This window comes from Tupaia chinensis, unplaced genomic scaffold, assembly GCF_000334495.1.
Source record: "Tupaia chinensis unplaced genomic scaffold, TupChi_1.0 Scaffold000515_1, whole genome shotgun sequence".
NCBI lineage: Eukaryota > Metazoa > Chordata > Mammalia > Scandentia > Tupaiidae > Tupaia > Tupaia belangeri.
This window is the reverse complement of record NW_006160028.1, coordinates 7,643,055-7,657,287: the sequence shown is the minus strand read 5'-3', so window position 1 is coordinate 7,657,287 and position 14,233 is coordinate 7,643,055. Positions and strand designations below refer to the sequence as shown.

At 41.5% G+C, this 14,233-nt stretch overlaps 1 protein-coding gene across 2 annotated transcripts in view; it reads right to left on the bottom strand.

Annotated features, from left to right (window-relative positions):
• Positions 1-14,233, bottom strand: part of RNF168 (ring finger protein 168) — a 36,283-nt gene that overhangs the window by 7,336 nt on the left and 14,714 nt on the right. For both annotated transcript variants that reach the window (XM_006156780.3, XM_006156779.3), the window contains exons 3-5: positions 10,439-10,618; positions 5,348-5,469; positions 3,323-3,404 (exon numbers count right to left, since the gene is read on the bottom strand). In XM_006156780.3, the coding sequence (XP_006156842.1) occupies positions 3,323-3,404; positions 5,348-5,469; positions 10,439-10,618 (384 nt within the window). The remainder of the gene's footprint in view (positions 1-3,322; positions 3,405-5,347; positions 5,470-10,438; positions 10,619-14,233) is intronic.

The window sequence follows — 14,233 nt, the reverse complement described above, 5'->3', positions numbered from 1 at the left end:
GCGTGGCCATCCCCCCTGGGGGGTGATTTCTCGCTTTCTGTCTCTCTGTCTCTCTCTGTCTTTCTGGCGAGTGCACACGCCCTATAGCAAAAACCTCTCCAAAAAAAAAAAAGTGGTATGAATTGGCCAATTCTACATTGCTTACCTAATGTTATTGTAAATATAAACCTCTGGGTAGGAAAAACACCCCAGACCTACAATGCCTTTGTAACCAATCTTCAGTTCCAATATGAGTCAGACTATTTGGGCTTGAATTCTCCCATTAGCTCTATTTGAGAGATGTGGGGCAAGTCTCTTGAATGCTTTGTGCCGTAGTTTTCTTAACTATAAAATGGGCACAAGAAAGATAACTATAGTTAGTGGTCGATAAGATTAAAGAAGATAGCGTGTACATTGTGTGTGCGCAGTAAATATCCATTAAATGTTAGGTGTCATGAAACCACTAAGGGGGCAGTGCTGCAGGGGACCAATAGGGTGGGATGGGCAGTCAGTTTCCCTGTCAACCCGCATGTGCTGGGCACATGCCCATGATCCTGGCTAGCTAGGAAGGCTGAGGTTAGGGGTAGACCACAGCATGAGACACTATTGAAAGTGCTTGTCTTTCTCTTTGTTTCTCATTCTCGTGAAAGAAATAAATTTAAAAATTAAAAAAAAAAAAGTGGGGCTAGTAGCACCTGGGTGGTTAAGGCGGCTGGATCCCGCATGACTATGTGGTTAAATCCTAGACCCAGTGGGTTGAAAAATATGCTGAGTACATGTGTGTACATACCCAAAATCCTGAAAGCATAAGGGAGGAGAAGGGACTGCAGCGTGACCATCTTCCATGGAGGGGAGGGTGCTTTCTCACTTTCTCTTTCGTGAATGCACGCACCCTCTAGCAAATTAAGGGGAAAAAAAAAGACATAAAACCACCTAGCTGAATTGAAAAAATATTAGGAGCCTGTGGGTAAAGGGCTAACAAAATTTCTATACAGAAACAGACCTCAGTGTGAGCTCCCTTTCCTAGTTTTATTTCCCTAGAAACGTGGTAAAGGTGGAACACTACCTGTGCTACTGGGCCACACAGCTTATGGTAAAAGCGACCCAACTAGCAAACACTGTATCTGTGCTAGGAAGATGCGTGTTCTGAGTCCCAGTGAGAAGCTAAGGCTTGGGGCTTCTGTAAGGCCTTACCACTCTTTTGGCTGGCTGTATTCCTAACCAGGACCTTTGGAAGCCAAGCCCATGGTTTGTTACAGGAAATAATGGACTTACACAGCACCAGGCTTCTAAACCAGAGTGGTTACCATACTCACTCGTGTGATCTTGTTTCTAGGCCACCATGTAGGGGCTCTGCTGTGAGGACTCCTTTTTTGCCTGATTCTGCCCTACTGGCATGCTTTGTTTCCCATCTTACAATCTCTGACGTGAAGCTGATGCTATTTGTTTTTTTGAGTTTGACTATCTAGTCAGAGATCAGCACCATGACCCATGGACTATGGCCAAATCCAGTCTGTTGTCTGTTTTGTAAACAAAGTTTTATTGGAACACAGATAAGCTTACTTGTTTAAATATCATTTATGGATAATTTCACACTACAATGACATGGCTAAATAGCTGTGAGAGACCATATTGACCTCGAAACCTAAAATATTTACCATCCGGCCATTTATTTATTTACTTAATTTGCCAGAGGGCATGTGTGCTAGCCAAAGAGAGATAGAAAGGGAAGAAGCACCCCTAAATAGGGCAGGGTCACATCATACTCCTTTCTCCTCCATTTCTCCATCCTGTTAGGATCTGAGGCATGCACGCATACATACCCAGTGTGTTTTTCAAGCTGCTGGGGCTGGGATTTGAACTGTGTCATCACCATGTGGGATCCAGCTCACTTTACCATTAGACCATGGAGCCAGCCAAACTTTATTTTATTTTTTACAATGTATTTATTTCTTTTTCCCATGAGAGAGAGATGGGAGGAGAGAAGGAAGGAGAGGGAGGTATAAAGACAGGCACTCGGGGCCAGCCGGTAGTGTAGTGGTTAAAGCACTGGATTCCCACATGGCCGACTGTGGTTTGAGTTCTAGACCTGGCAACTTGAAAATCACACCAGGCATGTGTGTGCGCATGCCCAAAATCCCAGGAGGAGAATGGATTACAGTGTAGCCATCCCCCCTGGGGGATGTTTTTTTTCCCTCTCACTGTGTCTCCTTCTGGCAAGTGCACAGACCGTATGGCAAAAATCTTAAAAAACAAAACAAAGACAGACAGGTACCCTACTCCCACCCCCCACACACCCTAAAAGGACTTCATGCTGTGATTCACCTAAGTCTTCACTAACCCAGATCACAGGCACACACACACACACACATACCATGCACCATACAGGGAAGCACCAGGTTGTGATTAGGGGACCTACTCAGGTAGGTCCACTGAGTTCATGCTTCATCACAGTCTGGCCCCTAGCTGGTCCTAGCCAGGTGAGCCTAAGACAACTAAGAAGGGGTTAACTATTGTTGTTTAAAAAAATTAGGAAACTACATGTATGAATAATCTATAGTATTAATAAATGTGCCAATCTAGGCCCAGGTTTGGTGGTAAGAGGGAACTGCTGTGTAATGGTTTAGGTGGGTTCTGTTCCTTGTCCAACCTAAAATGGGCCAGGTGTGGTGGCACTGCCTATAGTCCTACCAAACTGGAAGGCTAGGGCAAGAGGATACCAACATGGGACCATGTCAAAAATCTCTCTCACTCCCCCACCCCCCACATACTTTTTTCCCCCCTCAATTTGCCATAGGGCACATGTGCTCATCACAGACAGCGAGAGGGAGGGAAAAAGAGGGAAACTGAGAAAGTACCCCTAATGGGGATGACCACACTGCAATCCCTTCTCCATTTTCCTTTTTGAGATTTTGGGTATGCATACGCATGCACCCAATGTGTTTCTTTCAAGGCACCAGGTCCTGGGCTTGAACCACAAAGTCAACTTTGTGAAATTCAGCTGCCTAAACTATTACCACGCCACCTGCCTGACCCCCACACTCTGTTTTATGTACAAAAGTGCAAGCTCCAAAGATGGGAGTGGTAATGCAATGCTCTGTGATGCTAAAGACAAATGGAAAGGTCCCAGGCTCGTGTCCAGAGGTTTCCCTGAAAGTGATGAGCATGTGTTCATGCCCTGGCTGCCTGAAGTGGAAGCTGGATTGTGTCATGAAGGCCTTTTGGGAAACCACTTCCCCAAAACAGAAAACATGAAGAAATGTTAAAAAAGAGAATATTACATACTAAGAAAAAAAAAACTAACAAAACAGCCAAACTAAGAACATTTTCAGTACCAATGTACCTTAGATAGTGACATTTTCTTAACTTCTTGTACAACTTCTGACTGCGATGCTGATCCAAAATGCGATTTAGGCGACAAATACCTTAAGAAAAAAGTTTATCGAAGTTTGAGTGCTTTGAATATATATAATATGCCACGTTAAAGCCACGTTAACTACATAGGTCTGTTTGTCTGGTCCGCTGATTGGCTGATTTATCAGTGTTAATTTTCTTTTATCCTCTTATCTGTTTTGTTCTAATCCCATGACAAAACCTTATAGGTTAAGTATTGGCCAGCATTATGACAGACAGTACCATTGCTTGCAAGGCTGGAAGTGCCCCGTAGCAAAATATCTCTCTCTCTCAAAAAAAAAAAAATAAAGAAAGAAACAAGAAAAAAAAAACACAAAACAAACAAACAAATAAAAAAAAACAAGAAAAAAGAAAAAAATGATAGGTACATGTACATGTAAGACTAAAATTCCAAAACGAAAAATGGAGACGGGATTGCAGCATGGCCATCTACCCTGTCCAGTCTCAGGTAAGCATACGTGCCTTCCAACAAAACTTAAAAGGAAAAAAAAATTCCTATTTTCTCCTTAACTTTTTTTTGGGGGAGAGGTTTCTGCTATAGGGCATGTGTGCTCGCGCAGCATGGCCATCTACCCTGTCCAGTCTCAGGCAAGCATACGTGCCTTCCAATAAAACTTAAAAGGAAAAAAAAATCCTATTTTCTCCTTAACTTTTTTTTTGGGAGAGGTTTCTGCTATAGGGCATGTGTGCTCGCCAGAAAGAGACAGAAAGACAGAAAGCAAGAAATTCCCCCCCGGGGGATGGCCACGCTGCAATCCCTTCTCCTCCATTCTCCTCTCAGGATCTTGGGCCCACCGGCGTCTGGCATGAGTTTAAGCCACTAGGTCTGGGACTTGAACTGCGGTCAACTACATGGGAGTCCAGTGACATAGCCATTATACCAACTGCTGGTCCCTCCTTAATAGTTTTCTCTTGCTTTCTACTTTGCATATTATTAATACTAACAATATTACCACATGTTTTTATCTTTTAATAGCAATCTCTACATTTAATACTCCTGAACAATTATATCTCCTGAACAATTTCTCCCTCTCAAATTCAAAGCTTCAATAAACATTGGAAGGAAGGAAATAAACTGCACATATTTACTCAGTTGAACCAGAAACCCTTACATGTTTTTCAAGGCGAGATTGTGCTTCTCAAACTATGAATTAATTACGGAAAAACTTACATCCTCATAAAGTCACCGACTCTACCTATTACCTACTGCTGGAAGAGTGTAGTGGAGAAACTAAGCCACTCCACTGCTGACTACCTGACTCGTGCTTTTGGTATGGGAGCGAAGAATGTGCTGCATAAACTGGGAAAAGGGGGAGGGGAAAAATGACCTAGATGCCAAAGTGTGAACTCCTTTAGAAAAGATAAGCCTAACTGGGACAAGGTTTTTTCACTTGAATTTAAACCAAGGGAAAGAAGATTCCAGCTGGTTCATTTTGAGAACATGAGAATACATGGAAATCTTAGGCAAACATGATTAAATGACAAAATAAGTGGCTAGGTGAAAAAAAGGACATTTCTTATCTTCTTCACGTTAGTTAGGGTAAGCTACATCTTCTTTTCACTTTACATCAATCTAGACTACCTTGAGAGTACTGCAGAGTTCATGGACCAAAGACTGAGAACCAGCGGTCCATTAATATACGAAAAAACCACTGGTCCACAATAGGTGGTTCATAAACATCAATACCCGAGGCCAGCTCCTGTGCTGCGATGGTAATGGAACGCTCGCCAATGCTGGGTCCACATGGAAAGGTCCTTTCTTGGCACCCCAAGGACACACAAGGCACACACATGTGTGCCCATGACTCTCATGGTTGGTTGAGACAAGGGGTAGAAGGCAGTGTGAAAACCCTGTTGGGGAGCCCCTCTGAGTGTGTGTGTGTCTCATGGAAGAAATAAATAAACTAAAAAGCAAATAAATAAATAAGCAAGTAACTGAGTCATGTTCACTTACTTCTGAATATCTCCGGTGTTTGTTGGTTTGTTCTTACTTTTCTTTTGTGCCTTGATTGTGACTGGATCAGATTTTCTGGAACTCAAGGGAGAAGCCAAGATACTTTCCTCATTGGAACTGTTCTTTAATATTAGAAAAAGTGTAGTATTATTAAAGATATTACTAAAGAAAATCTTATGATTAAAATAAACTATTAGACTAATTAAGAATCCAAACTTTTTCAGAAATTAAACTTACATTTAAATTTTACACATCCTTTGAAGACTATTAGACATGCCAAAATGAGTAAAAACAAATTAAGTCCATACAGTTGATCTAAATGAATTATTTACTATACATTAAGCACAAAAAAGGGCATGATGGTACTAATCTCACTGCCAATTAATCATGCTGATTTTTCTAATAAGCAGTTTCATGTAATAATAACTATTGTAATCAATATGGAAAATTATTTTTTATTTATTTTTAAATAATTCTATTTAACTTTATTATTTAATTATTTACTTATTTTTAATTTGACCAGAGAGGGACAGAGCAAGAGACAGAGACAGAGAGAGAAAAAGTGAGAAAATAAGCCACCAGGTCTGGGGCTCAAACCATAGTCAGCCATGTGGACTCCAGAGCTCTTAACCACCAGGTCACCTGCCGGCCCTATATGGGAAAATTTAAAGAGCTCAAAATAATTTAATTTTGGGTTTTAAGGGCATACAGATTAATATCAAAGATTTACTTGCTCTATGAGTAAGTTTCATAGCTCTTTTACTGGAAAAAAGTTCATAATTGGTGATGGTGTATATTTGGCCTTGGGCTATAAAAATTTCACAAATAAATTAAAATTTATTCTAAAAGATCAATAAATCTATTCTTACAATCCCATGTGAAAACTAGAAAGATTGGAATAATAGACACTTAAAAGATAGGTATCAATAACCCCAGACTCTCCTCCTTGAAATATTATCTTCCCCATTCCATTGTTCAATGTGTTGGTTTGTTTGCTTTTTCCATGAAAGAGACTGGGAGAGAAGGAGAGAAAAACAGACAGATCCCCACCTCTGCCCCAATAGGGTCCTCAATGCCACAATCCACGCCAGCACCAGTCTGCATCATGGATATGCATGTACATGCCTGATGTACATAGGGAGCCCTCAGGTTGTGAACTTGAGATCTTCCCATGCAGCACCAGTATCACAGAACATCGTGTCATCACTGTGCCACTACTGCTAGCTCTGCTTAATGTCTTCTATTAAATTTTTGGATTGTGTATACCTCTAAAGCTGTTCTACTCAAATTTTAAAAAGGAAAGAAAGGAGGCCAGGGTGGCATGGAGGTTAAGGGTGCTGGGCTCCTACAGGGCCAACTGTGGTTCGAGTCCCAGACCTGGCAGCTTGCTTTCTCACTTTCCTTCTCTCTCTCTCTGTTCTTCTCTGGTCAAATTTAAAGAATGAAAGAAAGAAAGAAAGACAGAAAGAAAGAGAGAAAGAAAGACAAAGTTAAATAAAATTTTTAAAAAAAAGAAAGAAAGAAAGGATACATGAAAAAGTGCACAAGGCAGGTGGTGCTACAGTGGTTATGCAACTGGACCCACATAAGGAAAATCTTGGGTTCACATCATGGGGCCTCCCTGAATATGCCAGGCACCTATCTGTGTGCCCATGATCTAGGCAGCTGAGACAGGTGGATCTCACTGCATGAGGATCCTGTTAGGGGTGCTTGTCTGTCTCTCTCGGAAGACATAAATAAACTCTAAAAAGGGGGATAGCATTCAATCCAAAACATGGGAACATTATTATGAATTACCATTCATAATATAGTACACCTCTGGCCAGTAGGTGGCATGGTGGTTACAGCACTGGACACTCCCACATGGCCAACCACAGTTCAAGTCCCAGACCTGGTGGCTTGCTTTCTCACTTTCCTTCTCTGTGTTCCTGTGTTTCTCTGGTCAAATGAAAATAAACAAATGAATAAATAAAATTAAATAAATAATTTTTAAAAATAGTAGGCCTCTCAAAAGAATAAAATTCTGGGAACCAGCAGTTAGCATACTGGCTATGTTGCTGGACTCCCACATAGTCGACCGCAGTTCGCGTCCCGGACCCAGTGGCTTAAAACTCACGCCGGGCGTGTGTGCGTGCATGCCCAAGATCCCGAGAGGAGAATGGAGGAGAAGGGATTGTGGCGTGACCATCCCCCCCGGGGGTGATTTCTCGCTTTCTGTCTCTCTGTCTCTCTCTGTCTGGTGAGTGCACGCACCCTATAGCGAAAACCTCTCCAAAAAAAAAAAAGAATAAAATTCCCAATTTTGAGCATACCTCATTTTAGTAAGTATATTTGTTGTCTGAAAGCAGAGAATTACTTCTTGAACCTGAATTCCTGACTTTTCTGGAGATAATATTCCTTAAGTTCCACCCCCCCACCCCCGAGATTCTGATTCAGTAAATTTAAAGAATGTACAAGAGCTTGTATTTCAAAAGAAACCCAGGTGATTTTGCCAGGCTCTTTCAAACCACTGAGTCTCAAAGAATCTTTTTCTTTTTTTTAAAAAATAATTATTTTATTTAACTTTGTTTATTTTTTAATTTGACCAGGGAGGGAAGCAGGGAGAGGGAGAGGGAGAGGGAGAGGGAGAGAGGAGGTGAGTGAGAGAGACCAACACTTGGGAAGAGCAAGAGCAAGAGCAAGAGAAAGAGAAAGAGAAAGAGAGAGAAAGCAAGCCACCAGATCCGGGACTTGAACCTCAGTTGGCCATGTGGGAATCCAGCGCCCTTAACCACTACGCAACTTGTTGGCCCCTAATCTTCTTGTTTTAAAGTGTTTTATCATCCTTTCTTTTTCTCAGAAGCAATAATGTAATGATAGCAAGATATTAAATACAGTTTCTTCTCCCTCCCCAGCCCAAGTTTAATGTATTACTTAAAAATAAAATGTGCTTTGGAGCCAGAAGGCATCATAGTGGCTGAGGCAGCCAGATCCCACATTGGTGACAGTGCTATTCAACTTTGGACCCAGTGGCTTGAAAAACACACCTGGTACATGTGCATGAGTACACAAAATCCCAAAAGGAGAATGAAGAAGGAGAGACTGAGGCATGGCAATCTCCCACGGGGGTTGCTTCCTCACTTTCTCTCTCCCTGGCTAGGGTACATGCCCTCTAGCAATTAAAAACAAAATGTAACGTGCTTCACTTTCACAAAGTGATTTACATTTGCACATGGAATATACTATTCTGCTATTTTTTTGCTTTTTGCCATAGGTTACATGCACTCACCAGAAAGAAACAGAGAGAAAGAGAGAGGGAAAGTGAGAAATCACCCCACAGAGGGGGTGAACACACTGCAAGTCCTTCTCCTCCATTCTCCTCTTGGGATTTTGGGCATGTATGCACATGTGCCCAGTGTGATTTTCAACTTGCCAGGTCCAGGACTTGAACTACAGTTAGTCATGTGGGACTCCAGCACCTTAACAATCATGCTACCCGCTAGCCCCACTATTCTGCTCTGAAGAAGAATTAGGCTACAAGTGGTAATGTGGCAAACCTCTAACATACAACAAGTTAAACGCACGGTGCAGGACCAGTCCTGTGGCACAGCACTTAAGGAAGCCAGATGCCACATGATCAACTGTGGTTCAACCCGAGCCCCAGTTGCTTGAAAAACATACCAGGTGGTGTGCAAATGTGCCCCAAATTCTGGGGGATTGAGAAATGGAGAAAAAGGATTGAGATGTGATCACCACCCCACCTGGGGGTGCTTTCCTTCTCTCTCTCTCTTTCTCCTGAGAAACATGTGCCACTCTGCCAATAAATATTTTAAAAAATTTTTAAAGGTTTTTCCATAGAACACATGCACTCACTGGAGAAAGAAAGAGAGACTGAAAGGGAAAGAAATCATTCTCCAGGGACCAGCAGGTGGCATAGTGATTAAGGGCACTGGACTCCCACATGGTCAACCATGTTTTGAGTCCTGGACCTGGTAGCTTGCTTTTTCACTTTCCTACTTTCCCTTTCTCTCTCTTACTCTGTCCCTCTCTGATCAAATTAAAACAATAAGTAAACAAATAAATAAAGTTAAATAAAAAATAATTATTTTTTAAAAAAAAAGAAAGAAAAAAATCACCCTCCGGTGGGGGGATGGCCACATAGCAATCCTGTCTCTTCTATTTTCTTCCTGAGATTCTGGGCACCCATGTACATGTTCCCAGCCCGAGTTTCAAACTGCTGGGTCCAGGACTCAAACCATGGTCCATCATGTGGGAATCAATGTCTTAACCACTACCACACCACTTGCTGGCCCCGATTTTTTTAAACTTTTTAAAAAGCAGGGCATAAAACAGCATGATTTGATATAATCCCTTTTAGATTAATAAGAAGAAAGTTATAAAAAACTGTTAATAATGCTTTACCCTTGGTGAAAAGAGACATGTAACAAAACGCGACTGGAAGTTGAGAGGTGAAAGGGAAGAATGAAGTTTTTACTTTTCACTGAATAGCTTCCCTATATACTGGGTGTTGGGAAAGTCGTCACTCATTTTTGCACTAAAAAACATAGGAAAATACATCATGACTTTCCCGATGACCTAATAATTTGAATTTACTAATAACAAATAAAACGTTTAAAAAGAGGGCCAGCAGGTGGTGTGGTGGCTGAGGTGCTAGACTGCTACATGGCCAACTGAGGTTTAAATCCCAGACCTTGCAGCTTGCTTTCTCACGCACTCTCTGATCAAAATGAAGGACAATAATAAAAAAATTAAACAAGTGATTCTTTTTAAAAAATTATTTTATTTAACTTTATTTATTTATTTTTCAAAAGTTGACCAGAGAGGGAGAGAGAGCAAGAGCAAGTGAGAAAGCAAGCTGCCTAGAGAGGGAGAGCAAGAGCAAGTGAGAAAGCAAGCTGCCAGGTCCAGAACTTGAACCGTGGTCGGCCACGTGGGAGTCAAGCACCCTTAACCACCAAGCTACCTGCTTTAAGCAGAGCAAAGATGTCAGCGATAGCTTCTAGTTATGGTAATTGTGTCTTCATTCCTTTAAGAACCACCACAGTCAAAGCAACATGAACATAATGTTCAACGTTCTCTCCTGAAACTTACGATTTTAATGCTTAGCTTTCTTGCCAGTTCTTCATCACTTTTCAGTTGCTCTTCCATCTCTCTTTTCCTTTTTTCTGCCTGTCTTTTTTCCTCTTCTTCCTCCTCTGCCAATAATCGCTGTATATATTCTTCACTGGCTTTGTTTTCTTCTTCTTTAGTGGCTCGACGCTCTGCTTCCACCTTAAAAATGGTTAATAAAGAACAATCCTTCTCTGAACTTTTTAGTACCGGTACAATATTTCATAAGAATAATAAAAGAAAAGTTGAAAAGAACAAATTGAAAGAAATTAAAATATCTCAAGTGGAGAAGAAATCCGAAGTGGCATATTCCTGCAGAATAATTCAAAAGGCTCTCAGGAAGCCTTCCTTGGTCAGCCCAGTACAACTCTGATTAGAGATTCGTCCCTCCTCCTGCCAGGCCCTATCACAGTTCCTACCGTACTGCCACACATTTCTCAAAGTATTTCTTAGCACCATTTTCCTGGGTCAATGAAATACCATGTACTGACTAACTTAAACCTAGTTTCTTGAACCAAATGCCAGCAAAGGGGATAAAATGATAAAAACCTACTTTGACTAGTCAGGACTATATTTGAAATGAGGCTCAATCCCCGAACAGAACAAATGCTGAAGGAAACAACCACAACAGCCACTGCATGATTTATAGATGAGGAAACAGAAGTGGAAAAGCGAGTAACTTCGCATATTAGTAAGTGTCAGGGTAGAGATTTGAACACAGATCCTAGGACCTAAGGCCATGCTTATGGTCATTTAAACTATGCTGCCTTAGCAAAGTAACAGAAGAATCTCTTTAGCAATCCAAAGGATATGATTTAAGAATAAGTCCAGGGACCAGCAGTTAGCATAATGGCTGTCGCTGAACTCCCATGTAGCCAACTGCGGTTCGAGTCCTGGACCTGGTGGCTTAAGCTCACGCCAGGCACCTGTGTGTGCATGCCCAAGATCCCGAGAGGAGACTGGAGGAGAAGAGATTGCGGCGTGGCCATCCCCCCTGAGGGGTGATTTCTCGCTTTCTGTCTCTCTGTCTTTCTGGTGAGTACACGTGCCCTATAACAAAAACCTCTCAAAAAAAAAAGAATAAGTCCAAGATCCAATTTGAGCAAATGAGACATGAGGGAAAGTTTGTCTAAAACGTCTAAGTTTTCTTGCTTTTAAAAAACAAAACCACAGGAGACACAGCTTCTTTTTCTTCTGCACGTTATTGGGTATGCATGCGAAGTTCACAACTGTATCACTATCTTTATATTAGCTTGGAGATAAAGGCAGCTCACAGAAGCTGGCAAAGAAATGGAACTACAGCTATGCAAGAAGCCAATCCTGATCTATATCACCTCTGAAATTCTAGTTAGCTATAATTTTCTTCTTTTTTTCTAGGTTTTTCCCACAGGGCACATGTGCTTGCCCAATAGACAGAGAAGGAGAACATGGAAATCACCCCTCACCCCCTAGAGGAGATGGCTACACCATAATCCCTTCTCCTTCATCCTCCTCTTGGGATCTTGAGCATACATGCCTGGAGTGATTTTCAAGGTGTAGGGTCCAGGACTTGAACATGGTAGTCTAGTGTTTGAACCACCATGCCACCTGCTGGCCCTAACTTTTTAATTTTTTTTAGAGATAATTTAAGTGGGCTGGCCCTGTACTGCAGCAGTTAAGCACCATGCACAGGAGCCAGTGCACATGCCCTCTGGCAACATAAAATAAAAATTTTAAAGTTTAAGTTAGGTTTTCTTTTATCTGTAGTCAAAAGCATTCTTTTTTTTTTTTTTTGGAGAGATTTTCGCTACAGGGCGCGTGTGCTCACCAGACAGACAGAGAGACAGAAAGCGAGAAATCACCCCCCAGGGGGGATGGTCACGCTGCAATCCCTTCTCCTCCATTCTCCTCTCGGGATCTTGGGCACGCACGCACACGCACCTGGCATGAGTTTTAAGCCACCGGGTCCGGGACGTGAACCGTGGTCAACTACGTGGGAATCCAGTGACATAGCCATTACGCTAACTGCTGGATCCCTGTAGTCAAAAGCATCTTACAGAGCCTGTTCTCACTCTATTTTTCTAAGGGTTAAATTATTCTTTTAAAGGGCCCAGAGGGTGGCACAGTAGTAATGCAATTAGACCTTCATGGAAAAGGTCCTGGGTTCACATCTCAAGACCTACCCAAGAATGCTGGGCACACCCACCAGTAATCTAGGCTGGCCAAGATTAGGGGCGAGGCATGGCATGAGGGCCCTGCTGGGGATGCCTCGTTCTCTGTCTGTCTCTCTTTCCCATGGAAGAAATAAATTTTTAAAATTATTTCTTGGGAACAGCAGGTGGTACAGTGGTTAAGGTACTGGACTCTCACATGACTGACTACAGTTCAAGTCCTGGACCTGGCAGCTTGCTTCTCTCTCTCTCTCTCTCTCTCTCTCTCTCTCTCTCTCTCTCAATCTCTCTTAGGTGAGTGCATGTGTCCTATAGCAAATTAAATAACAACAACAATAATAAATACAATTAAATAAGTAATTCTCCTAAAAATTCTTTTTTAAATTAGTCCTTTAAGATCATTACTTAGAACATACTTAGAATCATGTTAACTAACATAGTTACTTATTTGGTCTTCTAGACCTGTACAATCCAATACATTAGCCTTAGCTACATGTGGCTACTGAACATCTGAAATGTGGATAGTATAAACTGAGGTATATTTTAAGTACAAAATAGGTACATAATATGAAATGGAATTTAAAGGCTAAGAAAAAAAACTCTTATCAATTTATATGTATGTAACTTTATATGTACGGAAACAATTTATATGACTGAAAAATTATAATTTTATATAATGAATCCTTTAATATTAATTAGATGGTAAAAATATCTAAAAATACTGGGTTAAACTAGAGAACTAACGGGTGGCATGGTGGTTAAGGTGCTGGACATTCCTACATAGCCAACCGCAGGTCGAATCCCAGACCTGGTGGCTTGCTTTCTCACTCCCCCATCGCCCCCCTCAGCCCCATGTCTGGTCAAATTAAAAAAATAATAATAATGAATGAATGGAGAGCCAGCAGGTGGCGTGGTGGTTAAGGGCGCTGGACTCCCACATGGCTGACCATGGTTCAAGTCCCGGACCTGAATGGCTTGCTTTCTCACTTTCTCTCTCTCTCTCTCTGTCCCTCTCTGATCAAATTAAAATAAATAAAGTCAAGTAAAATAATTCTTAAAAAAATAAATAAATGAATTAATAAATAAGGTTAAAGAATTCTTTTTAAAAAACACTGGGTTAAAATTAATTTTACCAGGGCCAGCAGTTGGCATGGAGGTTAAGGAGCTGGATCCCACACAGCCATCTTTCATGTCCTGGATCCAGCAGCTTAAGAATCATGCCAAGCATGTGAGCAGGAAAGCCCAGAGTCTGAGAGAATGAAAGAGAAGGGACTATGATGTAGCCACCCCCAAAAGGGGTTGATTTCCCATCCCCCTTCCCCCTCTCTTTGTCTCACTCTGGCAGGTGCATGCACCCTATAGGAAAAAAAAATAAATTTTTTTAAACAAAAATCTTGTTAAAAGAAGGCTATTAGGGGCCAGCAGGTGGTGTGGTGGCTAACAGCCCTAGATTCCCACATGGCTGACTGCGGTTCAAGTCCCAGACCTGGCAGTTTACTTTCTCATTTTCCCTCTCTCTTTTGCTCTGTCCCTTTCTGGTCAAATTAAAATAAATAAATAAAGTTAAATTATAAAAAAAAAGTAGCTATTAGAAAAACTTAAATTACATATAGGCTCCCACTGCATT